General features: G+C 34.6%; 2 protein-coding genes across 5 annotated transcripts; both read left to right on the forward strand.

Annotated features, from left to right (window-relative positions):
- The first annotated feature begins 426 nt into the window (after positions 1 to 426).
- Positions 427 to 1,136, forward strand: LOC126657135 (uncharacterized). The gene is made up of 2 exons (XM_050351771.1): positions 427 to 634; positions 682 to 1,136. The coding sequence occupies exons 1-2, from the start codon at positions 427 to 429 to the stop codon at positions 1,134 to 1,136; spliced, it is 663 nt and encodes a 220-aa protein (XP_050207728.1).
- A 3,513-nt stretch (positions 1,137 to 4,649) lies between these two features.
- On the forward strand, positions 4,650 to 14,913 carry LOC126655182 (mediator of RNA polymerase II transcription subunit 15a-like). 4 transcript variants are annotated; one of them, XM_050349213.2, is made up of 12 exons: positions 4,650 to 4,760; positions 5,160 to 5,299; positions 6,385 to 6,496; positions 6,758 to 6,863; positions 7,167 to 8,525; positions 9,546 to 9,616; positions 11,263 to 11,337; positions 11,597 to 12,892; positions 13,020 to 13,364; positions 13,939 to 14,139; positions 14,218 to 14,306; positions 14,391 to 14,913. In XM_050349213.2, exons 2-12 carry the CDS (start codon positions 5,187 to 5,189, stop codon positions 14,596 to 14,598), a joined length of 3,975 nt encoding a protein of 1,324 aa, XP_050205170.1. In that variant the 5' UTR covers positions 4,650 to 4,760; positions 5,160 to 5,186; the 3' UTR covers positions 14,599 to 14,913. The 4 variants fall into 4 exon arrangements, with proteins under 4 accessions (XP_050205170.1, XP_050205171.1, XP_050205172.1 ...); XM_050349214.2 differs by having other exon boundaries at positions 14,394 to 14,913; XM_050349215.2 differs by having other exon boundaries at positions 9,555 to 9,616.
- The last annotated feature ends 2,986 nt before the right edge of the window (positions 14,914 to 17,899 follow it).

The following is a 17,899-nucleotide window of genomic DNA, read 5'->3' on the forward strand; positions in this document are numbered from 1 at the left end:
CTTTTTTATGTTGCCAGTCAAGGTTTTGATAGGACTTGTCTTTTTGATGTGGATGAAGTTGAGGAGTTGGCCTATATGTTCCAACATGGCAACTTAGCGACACGACATATTTGTGTTTATGCAAAGGAACATCAAGTAGATGCTAGGATTGGTCAAGATCCAATAGAAGGGAATAGAAGTGGGTGCAGGTCTGGTGGGGGTGATACTGAACAAAATTGGAATTAAAGGCCTCATCAAAACAGTAATAGAGAGGATGCAAGGAATGAGGTAGGGGAGACAGAGCACAATTTTGATTATGCGCGAATTGAAAGCACAGATGGGAGTGCTGATGATGGGGAAGAAAACAGTGATGAAAGCAGTGAGGAGGAGAATAGGACATGAGTCCAATTTGAAGCCAAGCCTGGTCAACCTCATTTCCAAGTTGGTATGACATTTACCAATGTCCAGGAAGTTAGAAAAACACTTGCAACTTATGCTATTGCAAAGGGGGTTAAGTTGAAGATAAAGCCTAATGAGACCAAGAGAGTTAGGGTAGTTTGTGTTACCAATGAAAACTGCCCATTTGTGATACATATTTCACAAATTGGAGACACTGCAGGGCCACCTGTGAAGACCTTGAAGCCAAAACATGACTGTTATAGGATTTTTGATAACCTAGTTGAATTGTTAAGTTTATTGCAGATTTCATGAAGAAGAAACTGTACAAAAAGCCAAAAATGGCCAGAAAAGACTTAAAGGCCATTGTAGAAGAGCAACTGAGAGTCAGAGTGAGCATTGCAAAATGCAAAAGGGCTAAAAAGGAAATAAGACAAGAATTGAATGGGAAGGTGGAGTTTGGGTATTTGGAGGCCTATGCTGCAGCTTTGAGAAGCAGCAATCCTGGAACCACTGCTCACATAGATATGTGTACTCAAAGTTTAAGAAAAGGAAAAAAGGTGTTTAAAAGAATGTTTATTTGCTTTGATGCTTGCAGAAGGGGATGGTTAGCAGGTTGTAGGCCATTTATTGGCTTAGATGGGTTCTTCTTGAAAGGGGTCAGCAAAGGAATTTTGCTATCCGCAGTGGGAAAAGATGGTAATGATAAGATGTTTCCCATTGCATGGGCTGTGGTTGACAAAGAAACTAAGAACAACTAGGCATGGTTTTTCTAGTGGCTAATAAGGGAGTTGAATCTTGAGGATGGAAAACATATCACACTTATGTGAGACATGCAAAAGGTAAGGAGGCCTTGCTACTGTTTAAATTTTAATGCTAATATTTTTTTATAATTTCTTGCTCCTGGTTTAATTGTAGTGTTTGCTGATTGGCAGGGCTTAACTAAAGCTATTAAGAACTTGTTACCTGAAGTGGAGCATCGTATGTGTGCAAGGCACATCCTTGCAGATTGGGGCAAGACTTTAGAGAGGGGTGAAATGGAGAAACTATTTTGGATATGTGCTTGGAGCACATTTCCAGAAGACTTCAAAGAGAATCTGTGCAAACTTGGTGCAGTGAAACAGAAAGCAGTTATAGATCTAATACACTATCAACCTCACACATGGTCAAGGGCCTACTTCACAAATAGGTCCTCTTCTTGGTCTGTGGACAACAATATTTCAGAGTGCTTCAATGCTTGGATCAAATAAGCAAGACATAAACCAATAGTGTCTATGCTTGAAGAAATCATATTAAAGACAATGACTAGAATTGTTGAAAATAGGAAGCTTGCAGATAAATGGGTTACACAATGGAGTCCAGTTTGTATAGATTTGTTCCAAGACAATAAGGAGCTTGCCCAAGAGACATCTGAACCCGTGTTTAATGGGGATGGTGGGTTTGAAATTGGAGATGGATGTGTTTTTTGTTTAGTTAGTATTTTGACCAACTGTTGTAATCAATTAGATTTCAAAACAATTAAGTACTATTTTGGACACGTTAACTTTTGCTAGCTTTATGTAGCATTTTGGTAGAATGGAGCTTAGACAAGAACATGTTAATACATGGCATGCACTACTTTTATCAATTTTTTGTAAAACGGTTATGCTCCATTTATTAGGGTCATCTGATCCCTTTGTTAAACACTTTGATTTAGTTTTAGTGAAACAACTTTGATCAAGTACTTATCTACATCATTTCCTTTCTTGTAAAAGACTGCCATTTTAATTGCTGAATAGAACATTGCATACAAATTCAAATAGACTGCCATTCATGTAAAAGACTGCTATTTCAAATCCTACATTTCATACAATCCTATGAAAATCCTACATTGCATACAAATCTTATGCAAATAGGACATATACCAATACAATCCATGACATAAAAGCAAACAAATATGCCACATTCTTCTTTTTTGCTAAAATCTTTATTTCTTAATTAACCTTCAATTGTTTTCTTTTCAATCTCCTCATATCTGTCCAAAGAACATCAACATCAGCTTCAAATTGGTTGTGTTTCCTCCTGCAGCATGCCTCGGTTGCATCTTCAAGAATTTAATTTCTCTCTTCAAAACCAACTTATCTTCTATAAGCTCATCAACACTGCAGCCTTATTATTTATGGGATCATCATAGCACTGAAAAAAAAATTAAACTTACTTGAATTCAATGGATTTCTCAGCAAATAACCCAATTAAGCAGTATCGATAACCAAGTTAACTAACCAACTTCAAAAACAACAAACGATAATTGACTGAACAATAACCTCATAAATTTAAATAATAAATATAAATCAAAAACTAACTTACATATGAGAATCGACAATTAAAAAACCTTCGACTAAAATTTTCCACAGTCCATGACGTTCTTAGTGGAGCTCTCAACCTCAAACCCCTAACTTTGCAATAGCAGAACCTCGAAAAACCTTCGTAATTAAAGTGAAGAGCAGTGTGTTCATCGACTGTGGAGGATGAGGAGGACATAAAATCAGACATCTAACTCTTTCAATTGCTCGATTCTTTGTTTTGGGATTGTAATTTGGGGTTTCAAATGTTTGTGATCTTCAATTAGGGCTTCATGGGGTTTTAATTGGGGAAAACGATTTGGGATGAGGTTAGGTGGAAAATTAAATGCCACATAGATTAATGGCAACGAGTCAATGTATGTCACATAGGCAGATTTAACATTCAAACAAGCTGTCGTTATATGAGGGGTTAATTTATTCCAGTTTGGTAATGTTAGGGTCATTTTTGAGACTCGAAAAACATTAAGAGACTAGATAAGACACGGTGTAAACATTAGGGTCATATTTGCATCTTAACCCAAAATAAATACAATGACTTAAGTGGAAATATGCCCCCTCAACTTGTAAGCAATGGATAATTAACACATAAATTAATTTTGTATGCAAATCAGCATATAAAATTGGTGATTATGGGCATTTTACCCCATTTTGGCAATTTGTCCCCTCAATTTGTAAGTTAATAGTTCCTTCAATTGGCAATTTGACCCCTTAACTTGTAAGCCAATTTGTCAAAATAAGCTAATTGTTCTTAATCACTAAGTTCGTGCATTGATTTGTCAATAAAATTAATTTCTGTGTTAATTGCCCATTGTTTACAAGTTAAGAGAGAAAATTGCTATTTAAGTCTAAATACTAGCATTGGAGATGTTCTAATATATGAGCCAATCTCTAAAATGTCAATCTATACTATATATAAAAGCACGGATGGGTGGGAGGGGGGGGGGGGGACAGGCAAATTTACCGAATAATCCGTTTCAATTTATTATTAAATAAAGGTTTTATAGTCATTAACTAATTAGTTATTTAATTAATCACTAAACATATGTTATAATTATAGTCCTAATTAGAGTAAATAACTAAATTATCTCCAATTTATGCGTTTGAGTTTCTATTGAAATAAACTTCAAACATTAAATTACATATAATACAACACAATTGTATGATTAATATTAGCGGATGATCAGGAACAAAAGAATCATTTGAAACCTAATAACAATATGAATAGAGAAGCAGCTATTTTGGGACTTTATGAGTATTTATTCAAATCAAATTAGATTTAGTTATAAAATATTTATAGTTTGTAGTGGATCAAAGTCATTATTTTTATAATTATAAATTGAATTTAGATAATTAGATGGAAAATTCTATTATAGTAAGTTATCGAATATTGTAATATCCCATTACTAAATAACAAATAATACATTCCCATTCCAAGAAAATCGGCGGTTCAAGAACAATTAGCAAATGAAATTTTGTTAAAGTAAAACCACAATCGGTAATAAGTTGTATTATGGTTTTAAAATTATTACCACGGTTCTAATTGACAATTTACTTAATATATAAATTGTTTTATGGTTTTAGATTATGATTTTAAATTGTTAAGATTGAATTATCTTGTAATTTATGTAAGCTTGAGTAATCAATTGTGATGGTGTGGAGGAATTTTTTGAAGGTGAGTTGCTGATTTTAGTGTGCTTTATGTTGATTAATTTGAAAATTTAATAACTGAATATATTATATTTATTTTTATAAAAATTCTAACTTATTTAATATTGATTATAAATAAAAAAATTGATATAATTATAATAAATATATTAATATGATTGACAAATCATATTACGAGCCACGTACGTAACACGTAATGCGAAACTAGTTAATTCAAATTGGAGGGAGTATTGATTAAAATTTAAATTTTCAATAAAATAAATTCGAAAGCGTAACCAAATCATGTTGATAATATATATAAAAATCAGAAATTTATTTTGTTTCTGATCATAGAAAATTATTTTCTATTCTTTCAATTCTTTGTTTCTCCAGAATCAGGTAAGCTCGCTCGCATCTTCTTTAATTTCTCATCAAAGATTTATTATTTATTCAGATTGCAGCTGAATTTGTTTGTCTTCAATTGTTAGGGTTCGACTTTACTTTAAAATTGTGAATAACTTGAACATTATTTGTTACTTGTTAGTTGATGATCTATAATTTTGTTAAACTCCAATTTTGTTGCTATTGACTCTCATTACATTCTCCTCCATCAGACCATCTTAATTAGCTCCAAGCTGGGTGTAATTGGTATTGTTTTTTGTTTTTTTATTTTAAATTTGGGTAATGATTTGGTTTATGGTTTAAGTAATTTTATTTTTTTTGTTATTAATAAATCTTAAAAATGTTATGCTGTTTTTGAATGTTGCACTTGTTTATATTTGTTTCTTGTTTTTTCAGTGTAAGCAGGTAATTTAATTTATTCGAATGGATACAAATGATTGGAGGCCAATTGCACAACCTGGTGAGCCTACAGTAGATACAGGTGACTGGAGAGCAACTCTGCAGCCCGAGAAGCGCCAGAGAATTGTCAACAAAATGTTAGTCTTTTTCTATTTATCTTTTCTAATCTGCGTGATTCATTTTAATTTGTACGTTGTATCTAAGAGTTTTCATTTCTGTATATATGGTAGCAAGTTAATAATTTGCATTTAAAATTAGCAGTAGTTAAATAGCTTGTATTGCAACCGAGCTTTAGGCTGCCATATCTGTTATTAACTTGTATCCTTTGTATTGTCTTTTTTACGTACTGCATCCAAATGTTTTTTTAGTAAGTAAAAGAGTGATGGAACTTAAGCTGGAATAAGTCGGGTTTGTTCTTATCCTACCTGTTACGTTTGTTCTTATCCTACCTGTTACGTTTGCTCTTTGTTTCCTCTTCCACATGATGTTATAAAAATAGGCCGACTTTTCAGGAGCTAGCTTTTTGTTGTTGGCACCTCATAGCTGCACGATAGAAATACAATTCTGTGTTTGAGGCCTCTCCTTTGGTTATTATTACTAGTTTTAATCATTTATTAGGGTTAATTGGACACTTATTGGATGGTGATGTGTGATAACACTATAGTAATGCCACGTCTGAGATTTCACCGGTAATTGAAAATAAGAAACATAATTTGTGTATATTATTCAATATGATTGCATCTTTATCAATTTTCAAACTTAAGTTCAGGTTTTCATTTCCATATAACTAAAACCAAATTGATGATACTCCTCTCATTGCTTGCGCACGACCACCCTACAAATTTCTTTAACGTTATGCTTCACAAGTTTGTAAAATTGAGAGTCATATAGTGATTTGAGAAGATTTCATAATCAAATTTAAAAGCAAAACTAATAACAATTTATGCATCAATAGATTTACTAAAACTTTCAGCTTTTATTTTATTAAAAGGTCCTCTGTAATGCTTCGAAATTAAAGTTTCTAGACAGAAGCTAATTAAATTCAATGATGGAATTTTGTTACTTTACATGGGTGACATGCTATCTTCGCATGATGTGATTCTGTATATATATTCTTCATTCTATTTTTTATGTTTATCATTCGAGGTGTCCGTTCTCTTGCTTCAACTAATCTTCAATGCCATTGATATAATTGACAAATAAAGTGTTTTTCCATGCTTAGAATGGACACATTGAAAAGACATCTTCCATTTTCTGGCCAAGAGGGACTTGAAGAACTCAAGAAAATTGCTGTGCGGTTTGAGGAAAAGATTTATACTGCTGCCATAAGCCAGGTATGTCCTTGAAAGTGAAGCTTGAACTTTTCCTAAATATTACTCTTTAAAATGTACTTGTTTTACTTGTAAGGATGGAAGGTGTTTTCGAAAGGGATGTAAATGTAAATGATTAAATGAGGATAAGGAAATAGAGGAAAGCTGGAAAGCAAACATTACAAATTGAAAAGCCACTATTCACTATAATTGGACAGTTTTGTCTGTATTTTGGAACATTTCGAGATCTAATTTTTTTCTTTCTAATGATCTCTCTGGTTTCAGCCTGACTATCTACGGAGAATATCTATGAAGATGCTCACGATGGAATCCAAGTCTCAACATAGTATGCCCAATGCTTTGTCACAGAACCCGCCCATCGATCCAGGGGGTATGACCTAGACTGATCATTGAACTTCAGTTGATTTGCATCAAACTATAACTTTTATGTTTCTTCTATGGCTTATGTACTGTTTATGTTTTTCTAATTTTATGTATATAAACGAGGCTAATTAAATGTGGATTGATGGTCATGAGTTGCCAGAAATAGTCACAAGTTCTACTAAACAAAATGTTTGAAATAGTGCTGATTCTTGAATGGGACAAATGGTGTATCTACAACTGTTGCTTTTTGAATTTCATTTTTTTTGGTTGTTTCTAACCTGGTCTCTGTTTACTTTCTTTGCTTGGTCAGCACCGCAGAGTATGCAGGCTCAACTTCACAATCAAGGGCAGTCACTTCCTGTACCCATGTCAGCTAACCAGACTCAAACACGTCAGCAATTATTATCCCAGAATATTCAGAATAATATGTCATCTACAGGGGGGGTTCAAAGTTCTTCCGGTTTAACATCTGCGCTGCCTCCTGTGTCTGGTTTATCTCAATCTTCTATTCCCAATGTTGCTGGCCACAATCCTAACATGCAAACCATTTCCGGAGCTCCCCAGAGTTCAGCTGGCAATTCAATGGGACAAGGGATGCCTTCTAATATGTTCGCCAGTTCTCAGAGGCAAATGGCAGGAAGGCAACAGGTTGTTCCCCAGCAGCAACATCAACAATCCCAGAATGCGCAGTATATTTATCGGCAGCAATTACAACAGCAACACCAACAGCTTATGAAGCAGAAACTCCAGCAATCTCACATTCAACAACACCAACAGCAACAGCAACAAAACCTGTTACAGTCATCTCAGTTGCAATCTTCCGAGCAATCCAGTATGCAGACATCATCTGTTATGCAGCCTTCTCTGATGCAATCAGCACCTCTCTCCAGTGTTCACAATCAATCTACTTCTGTCCAACAATCAACACAATCCATGCTTCAACAGCATCCGCAATCAGTCTTGAGGCAGCCACAACAGCCACAACAGGGTGGCAGCATTCATCAACAGCAGGCACCAATGATGCAGCAGTCACTTTTACCTCCTCAGCAGCAGCAACAGTTAATGGGCGGGCAATCAAATGGCACAAACATGCAGCAAAATCAGTTAATTGGACAACAAAACAGTGTCGAAGACATGCAGCAGCAACAATCAAGGTTGGTGGGCCAGCAAAATAACATTCAAAATATGCAGCAACAGCATCAGCATCAGCAGCAGCAACAGTTAATGGCGCAACAAAATAACCTCTCGAATATCCATCAGCAGCAATTAGGATCTCAAAATAATGTCTCTGGCTTGCCACAGCAATTGCTTGGAACTCAGCCTGGCAACTCAATGATGCAAACTAATCAGCACTCGGGGCTCATGCTGCAACGGCCTAAGGTTCCACTGCAACAAGTGCAGCAAAGTGCATCTAACTTGTTACCCACTCAAGGGCAGCAGCCACAACAACAGCTACCTCAGCAACACATGATGTCACATATTCAACCACAGGCAACACAGTTGCAACAACTAGCTTTGCAACAGCAGTCTAATTCATTACAAAGAGATACACAGTCATTGCTTCATGTGTCAAATCAGGCACCAGCTACGTTGCTTCAGCAACATAATGTAATGGATCACCAAAAGCAGTTGTATCAATCACAAAGACCTCTTCCACAAACGTCATCAAGTATGTTATTACATTCCTACAGTTTCTAGTCATGTTCTAACTGTGATTTTATGCTTCCTTATGTGCAAATATGCTCCAATTTGCATCATAATTCTAGTGCTTCTCTTCAAACTTCTGGGTGCAAGAATGGTCTAATTTTATTAGTCCCTTGGCAGAGCCTTTTATGCTACTGGTACCACTATCTATTGAAACAATTACAGTCATTCTTTAACTCACGTTGATTAATTAATTCTGGTGAATAGTATTCCCTATGGATAACTAATCAAGGATTTGAGATCCCTTCTTTGAAAACGATCACTCGTACAAGTTGTGTTGAAAATGTTGTTATTGTACTCATGATTTACCAGAAAACTTCAATATTGATCAGTAAATGTTGTCCGGATATTAGGTTACAAAAAAAACGTAACATCAACTAATGGGATTGTTAATTTTGGGATTGTGACATCTATATCCTTTTATTTAATTAGGAAATAGCAGGAGAATAACATTTAATTATACAATTTAATTTGTGTATATTGAACTAGTGACTGACAAAAGGAAATCTTTTGATAGGTCTAGGAATCCTTTGTGAACTGAAAATCATGAGAGAAGTACTTGAATTAAGGAGTTACAATAGGATATGATGAAGAAATAATGTATTCACATTTTAACTATGTGATATTTAAAGTGTTCCCATTGTTGGGCAAACTTATTCACTCCCAACTAAATGCTCTAAAGAAATCCCTCCTAAAGCACCATATATAAGATAAGTAACATTTAAGGTTCTGACTTCCGTTCCGCGTACTAAGCGACTCGCTGGCCTGGTAATTTTGATGATATCCCTTCTTTGATGTGGAAGAACTGTTCTTGAGCATGCTAAAATCCCATTTGTAATAAACCTCCTTGCTACTTTAGCATGGTGCATCTCAGTTGATTTCTCTATTTAAGTTAATGCATTCGTTGATCATACTTGCAACATTTCTTTCTTTAGCTTGTGTAATATGTTGAAGTTGTATTTGACTTACATGTCTATTTTTGAAGCTTCACTAGATTCTACGGCGCAGACTGGACATGCAAATGGAGGTGATTGGCAAGAGGAAGTTTACCAAAAGGTATTTTCTGTAACTTATTGCGTTAGATGGATCTTGTTTATATCACACAATCAGAATTTAGCGAACTCGGTTTTGGGGGTTTAAATATAGGGAAGAATTGGAAATTGAAGGTAACTTTGGTTAGGAAATAGGAAATAAGTAATAAAGAACTATTTAAGCAGAAATTTCAGCTTTTAATATCAAACAGATCGTTGCACATTCTGTTCTACTAATGAATCTCTTGTCCCTTATCCTTGGGTCCTCGCATGCTTTTGTTTCACTCCATTCTATTTAAGAATCTCAGTTCGTCCTTATTGATGGCTGTGATTATAAACAACATTTTATTTCTTTTGTTTAAGATTTATTTTATTTATATGCTCAATACTGATTTTATTTGCTGTTTTTCTTTTATTTCCACACTCAAATATTTGATCACGCAAAAAAAAAAGGTGGTTGAGTAGACTTGGCACGGTTGAGGAACCATTGCTTCCGAACCAAAAGAAATGGATTTGGCCTGTTCCAGTTTATTGTTCTGATTAAAATCTTAAAATTTTTAAATAGAAAATTTAAAGTCTTAAGTTTGAAGGGGTAGCTGTCAGTGATATTAGAAGGCCACTTCTAGAGGGTAGAGGGTGAAGTGAATAGGGCATGGTGTGTGTGATGCTCTGCCTGCGTATTGAAGAAGGACTTTTGGCTGCTCTATACTCTGGAAAAAATGTGCCTGACCTGTACTTTACTCCACATGCATTGCACAATGTCTTATCATTGTCATCTTATCTAGTATATGATAGAGGTACAGAGCTTGCATGTTGAAATTAAGTGATACTTTAGTTATCTTTTGAACGTTCAGAACCAAACCCACCGGTTTGTAACTGGAATCGGCGGTTCCATAATCCATTTCCAAAAGAAGGAAATCGGCCCATAACTGGTTCGAGTCTGGTTCCGGATTTGACGGGTTCCGAGCCGGTTTTGACCAGTTCGGTTCCAGGCCCAAATCTGCTGCGGGCCTGCGGCCACTTTTAGTTGGGAGAAGAATCAACTAATACGGGAACCGGGAATGGCCATAAAAAGTTTTCTTGAAGATAATATACTGTGTTAGACTTCAAAATTTATAGAGGTTCAAGTTGACCTATTTCGTCGCATACTATGAGAGTGCATGGGTAAATGTGAGATCATTTTTGTCCTTGCCAAAATGGAGCAATATAGTATTAGTATGTAGCTCAAAGGGGTTCATCTAAACCGTAGTCTTACTAAATATAATGTGTCCTGCAACTTCATCTAAACCGTAGTCTTACTAAATATAATGTGTCCTGCAACTTCAAAAGAAAGCTAGTAACTGATAAGAGAAAAATGCATACTTGGGTCTTCAGTTATGGAGGATTAAAAGCAAAACTGCTAGCTCTGGTTATGAGTTGTTTGCAGAAACATAGTTCAATGCTTAGTTGATCAAGTGCTTAACATCTGTAATCCTAACATTAATTTGAATACCTTTATGTCTTGTGCGGATACTGCTTGTTCTATCTTGATCAATAACTTTTAGTTGTGCATCTACATTCTCATTGCTTGTTCACAAATACAGCTGGAACACTTATTTTCATTGTTACCGAGTAAACCAATTTTTTTGTTTTTTTTAATCTTTCAATAATTTGTCTTGGTTAAAATTTTAGATCAAAATCATGAAGGAGACGTACTTACCAGAGCTAAATGAAATGTATCAGAAAATTGCTGCAAAATTACAGCAGGCAAGTTAACTAACTACTTTTTCTCTCTTAATTTACTATATATAATCGTAAACTGTTTCCAATTTATTTATTATGGTCAAAATCACCTTGTACTGCTTCCGACTCATGTTACACCTATTGGGGTTTATCAGGACATAATTTGCATCTAATACCCCTTAAAAGATAAGATGCCTGCAAAGAGAAGGAAGATAATGTTTGCATTTATTGATTCTACTCTGCATATTTTGAAGCTTACAAGTACTTGTATTTTGTTTTCCAGCATGATTCGCTTCCACAACCACCAAAGACGGACCAGCTTGACAAAATGAAAATGTTCAAGACCATGTTGGAGCGCATAATATCATTCTTACAGGTTACAAAAAATAACGTTTCTCCAGGTTTCAAGGACAAGTTGGGATCCTATGAGAAGCAGATTATAAATTTTATAAATACAAATAAACCCAGGAAGCCTATGACATCAATGCAACAAGCACAGCTTTCCCAGCCTCACCTTCATCAACCACAATCTCAGGTTTCTCAAGTGCAATCTCATGAAAATCACATGAACCCTCAAATACAATCAATCAACATGCAAGGTTCAGTACCCACAATGCAGCAGAATAATATGTCAAGCTTGCAGCAAACTTCAGTGTCTTCTTTATCAGGGGTTTCTACATCACAGCAAAACATGATGAATTCACTGCAGGCATCTTCCAATCTAGATTCAGGACAAGGAAATGCAATGAACTCATTGCAGCAGGTTGGAATGGGTTCTCAGCAGCAGAATCCTGCGAGTGCTGCCAACATGCTTCAACATCCGCATCTGAAACAACAGCAAGACCAGCAGCAGATGTTGCCAGCTCAGCAGCTCAAACAACATTTGCAACAACGTCATATGCAACATCAAATGCAGAAGCAGCAGCTACTGCAACAGCAGCACCAGCAACAACAACAATTGCAACAGCAAGCAAAGCAGTTGCCGGCACAGATGCAGGCACATCAAATGCATCAGGTACATCAGATGAATGATGTCAATGACGTCAAGATGAGACAGGTGATGGGTGTCAAGCCCGGTGTCTTTCCGCAGCATCTTTCTGCTGGGCAGCGTGCAGCCTATTCCCATCAACAGATAAAACCCGGATCATCCTTTCCTATTTCTTCACCTCAACTGCTTCAGGCTCCCTCCCCTCAATTATCACAGCATTCTTCTCCACAGGTTGATCAGCAAAATCTACTGCCATCTTTAAATAAAGCAGGAACTCCTTTGCAGTCTGCGAATTCTCCTTTTATTGCTCCCTCTCCTTCAACTCCTCTAGCTCCATCCCCAATGCCAGGAGATTCAGAGAAACCTGTATCTATGGTTTCCTCGCTTTCTAATGCTGGAAACATTGGGCAGCAACCGACATCTGTTGCTCAAGCATCAGCTCCATCTCTTGCAATTGGAACTCCAGGGATATCAGCCTCACCGTTGCTCGCAGAGTGTATTGTGTCTGATGGTGGCCTCGGTAACCCTTTGACTACTGCTTCTGGAAAGTCCACTATTACAGAGCAACCCCTTGAGCGCTTAATGAAAGCGGTTCGTGATTTTTTTATTATATGTTATTTATATACCCTAATTTTTATAGCACTCAAAGAAAGGGTGAGGAGTATTTGGTTATATATTGTGAATGATAGACTTAAGCTTCAATTGTAATAATGCCCAGGTTAAATCTATATCCTCTAGATCATTAGGTGCAGCTATCAGTGACATTGGCTCGGTTGTCAGCATGATTGACAGAATTGCGGGTTCAGCCCCGGGTAACGGATCTAGAGCTGCAGTTGGTGAAGATCTGGTAGCAATGACAAATTGTCGTCTTCAGGCGAGAAATTTTATCACCCAAGATGGAATGTCTGGGACAAGGAAGATGAGGCGCTATGCAAGTGCTATGCCCTTGAATATTGTATCATCAGCTAGCAGCATAAGTGATAGTTTCAAACAGTTCAATGGTCCTGAAGTTTCTGATTTGGAGTCAACTGCAACATCAAGTGTCAAAAGGCTTAGACTTGAGGTATGATGCTGGTACTTTTTGCCAGTGTTACACATAGTACCAGAATGAGCAACGCATTTCATTGTTGCAAATGGTTTTTCCAGTGGCAATTATGTGGCTAGGAAAATATAAATATCTTATTGGTAGGATTCAAATGTTGAATGACGTCTTATTTCCACCCCACTTTTGGAAATCTCTTTTATTCTACATGGAAACCTGACATTGCTCTTTTTAGAACTTATCATGCGTTTTTGGAAGGGACGCATGAAATAAATCAGCAACTATTTTTTCTTGAGAATAAATCAGTAACTTAGTGATCGATATAAGTGAGGATGATTTTGATAAAAAAATAAGTGAAAAATACAAAAGCACGGTGTTGGTAATTAGTTTTTTTGACTTTAGTCAAGACTGAATACCAGAAAAAACAACGCTCTTCATAATTTCATATGGTGCGTAAGGAAACGTTTTTACTACCAGTGGAAATTTAAATTCACTTGTAGGTTGTTGAGTAAATAATGAATGCATGTTAGTTCCATCTTACTTTTGTTATTGATTTTCTCAGTCTTCATGGAAATATGACATTGCTCTTCTGTAGGCTAATCACGCCCTTTTGGAAGAGATATGTGAAATTAATCAGCAACTTATAGACACAGTGGTTGATATTAGTGAAATAGATGTTGATCCAAGTGCTGCAGCTGCTGCCGCTGAAGGGTGTGAAGGAACCATCGTAAAGTGCTCTTTCAGTGCTGTAGCTCTCAGTCCTAACCTGAAATCACAGTATGCTTCAGCACAAATGGTGGGCTTTCAGACCTAATCGAATGTAATACGATACATGTCATGGCAACATACTTATTTATGCTTTATTGCTGTGCAGTCGCCCATTCAGCCCCTTAGATTGCTTGTGCCCACAAATTATCCGAATTGCTCGCCGGTGCTGCTAGACAAGTTACCAGTAGAAGTCAGGTAAATGATCAGGCCCATTCTTTCCTCTAGCTTATATCTATTCGCCCTGCTGATAAACTTGTGTCTTTCATGTTATTTCCTCAGTAGGGAGTATGAGGATCTTTCAGTAAAGGCCAAGTCGAGGTTTAACATCTCACTACGAAGCCTTTCGCAGCCCATGTCCCTGTGGGAGATAGCGAGAACCTGGGATGTTTGTGCCCATGCAGTTATTTCTGAGCATGCCAAACAGAGTGGAGGAGGTAGCTTCAGTTCCAAATACGGGAGTTGGGAAAACTGCTTGAGTGCATCATGATAGTGTACATAGGATTGTTCTTGACAAGGCTCGATGCAAGATTAAATTATCCGTCGCCGTAATGAGCTAGCAAAAGCAGGGATCTACCTAAGCTGAAGGCTCTTGGGTCTATGTTCTGTAATTACACATGTTTATTTGGTAAAGTGATGTATATGTTTATTAGGTTGAAGAACTAGAGAAATGCACAGATGTAGACTAGGTTATTTATGTATATATCCATGCTGCAATCTGTTAGTTTGTCTTATTTATAAATAACAGATTATATTGTTTTGAATTATTGGGTGATAATTATGAATGTAATTTTGTATTTTGTGATTTTTCTTCTTGTCATCCGTATGCAGTGTGAACCTTCAACTGGACAAAGCTTAGAAGCGTTCTTGTCTGGGAGTAAAAGGAAGATTATCAAAGTTTTAAAGAATCTTCAATCTATAACATATATCCCGAGCATTTTAATATATGGGTACATTTGGTTTGAAATTTTCTATTTAAGGACGTTTTTGACTTTTCATTTTGAGGTGAAAAAGTGCTTGTCTGCCGGAGACACCGGCGTTACGGCGTACAATAACTTTTAAATTTTTTTAGGATCGTTGATAAAAATACACATTAAAAATACACATTTAAAGAATTTATCCATAAAATTTTGTTCAGCGCTGCTTAAATTACTTTCCTTTCCAATGCGCTGCTTGTTTTTTCTGTCTGATATTTGTAAACCTTCTGAAGCTAGTAGCAATTTTTATAAAAATAAAGGGTCAATGTGCCCCCTGAACTTGTGACACGGGGTCATCTGATCCAATTTATACTTTTTTAAGCAATTAATCTCAAAACTCTTCATTTTTGGGTCAAATAACCCAATAATTTATATTTTTATTTTAAAAAAATGAAATTAGGATAATTATATTGCAATAATTAGGAAAGTATTTAATTATATTTTTGCATCTCTCATATCCGATTTGTATTTTACGCATTTTAAAAATAAAATTATGGGGTAATTTGACCCAAAAATAAAGAGTTTTGGGATTAATTGCTCCAAAAAGTATAAATTCGACTAGATGACCCCGTGTCACAAGTTCAGGGGCGCGTTGACCCTTTGTTCATTTTTATAAAGATTGTGAAAGTAGCAAATTTTTTGATGTACCGTTTGGAGCTAGTTATAATCTGAATTTTTTCCCTTTAATAAAACCTTTTTGTGAAAGCTTGTGAACTATGTAAAATCTGAAACTGACTTCCTCAATAAGTTTTTTTTTATACTTTAAAAAAAACATCTGTGAAATTATGTGAAACTAAATGAAATTGTTTAAAGCTAAATTAAATTTATTTTTTTATAAATTAATATGAAACCTTTTGAAACAAATTGAAATTGTGTGAAATTTTATGAAATTAATTGGAATTAACTTCTATTGATCTTTATGATACTTTTTAAACTGTAAAATTTTATGAGACTATATGAGACATTTGAAACTAATTAAAAGCAAATTTTATAAAACTAAATGAAATTATATGAAACTATTAAATTGTATGTAATTACATTATGAAAATAATTTGATACTTATGAACAGTGGCGGAACCAGAAAATTTTTCCAGTCCGGGCTAATTAATATGTAAATATAAACAATTTAAACATAAATATGCACATGTTTATAAATTTAAATAATTTAAATACAAATTATTTCGCTTCAATCTATAACAAATATAAAAGTGTATTCGCGGGGGGAACACTTCCGTTCACGGAAAAAAAATACCCTCTACATATTTTATCCAAATTGATATTCCTAATTGTGACATATAAGAATATTTGTGCTTAACAAATAGAAAGCTGACATTCCTAATCCATAAAGGAAACATATTAAAAATAATTATCGCAGTAGCTACCATTATATATTAAATTTCTAATCCTAAAAGGAATTGTGCAAAAACTATCATTATGTGTTAAATTTCTAATCCTAATAGAAATTGCACAGATATATCACTATATATATAAAAGAATATGACGAGTTTCATTAATATTAAATAATCATATTATAATATTTATTTTAAAACTTTGATATTTTTTATATTTATTAGTTATTTACTATGAAAAATAATATAAATTTGTTTCAATCATATTATCATTTTTTAATAATAATATCAAAAATTAAATCTATTTTTTAATTCTAATTTTAACATTTCCAATAAAAGAAATTATAATTTTATAAAATAATTCAACAAAACAAATAAAAATATACAAGTCTAATAAAATTTAAATAATAATATATTATTAAAAAATATACAATTATAATATTAAATAACGGGTCATATAGATATCGTTAACGTGCGTAGCACGTGGCCAAAAAACTAGTTGGAATAAAAAAAATAAAAGAGTATAAATTCGTAATTTAAAAATAAAAAATATTCATAGTTTGTTAATTCTGGATGTACACTAATAAGTTTTTTTTGTAAAAAAATAAGATTTAATTTTTTAAATTGTCTTAAATCAAAGGGGTTAGATGGAACTTTATTGATTAGCCAAGAGTAAAAAGTGGTGAATTAAAATAATGAAAAATAAGAATGATGTAAGAAATAGGGAATCAATCCTGGGACATTATGACAAGAAATAAACTCTCCACCATTGAGTCAAAGTACCTGCTGTTGCTTATTATTACAAAAATATATAAATAATATATTTCAGCCCGGGCTAAAGCACACCCGAGCCTAAACGTAGTTCCGCCACTGCTTATGAAACCTCATGAAAATATACTTAAGTTGCAATTTGCCCCTACAACTTATAAGCAATGGGCAATTAACAAATAAATTAACTTTGTGGGCAGATTAGTTACGAACTTGTTGATTATGGGTAATTAACCCCATATTGGCAATTTGCCCCCTGAACTTGTAAGCTAATTATTCTCTAAATTGGCAATTTGCCCCCCAACTTGTAAACTAATTTGCCCAAATGAGGTTAATTGCCCATAATTACTAAGTTCGTGACTAATTTGTCCATAAAATTAATTTATATGTTAATTGCCCATTATTTACAAGTTGAGAAGGCAAATTGCCACTTACATCCATGAAAATATGTGAAAACACGTTGAAATTTTTTCATCGAACATAATATATACAATATTAAGAATGAGAGATCAGAAACTAATGAAATGAGATCAGAAACTAATAAACATCTAACACACATCATAAAAATGATAATTCATAAGAAATCAACATTAAAATTTAAAGGTTAACCGAACAAATCCAAAATCAAACTGTTAAAACAACTTTAAAATCAGAATGTTACTACAAATCACAAAAATAAAAAAATTGACATCACAAC

Source organism: Mercurialis annua, linkage group LG7, assembly GCF_937616625.2.
Source record: "Mercurialis annua linkage group LG7, ddMerAnnu1.2, whole genome shotgun sequence".
Lineage (NCBI taxonomy): Eukaryota > Viridiplantae > Streptophyta > Magnoliopsida > Malpighiales > Euphorbiaceae > Mercurialis > Mercurialis annua.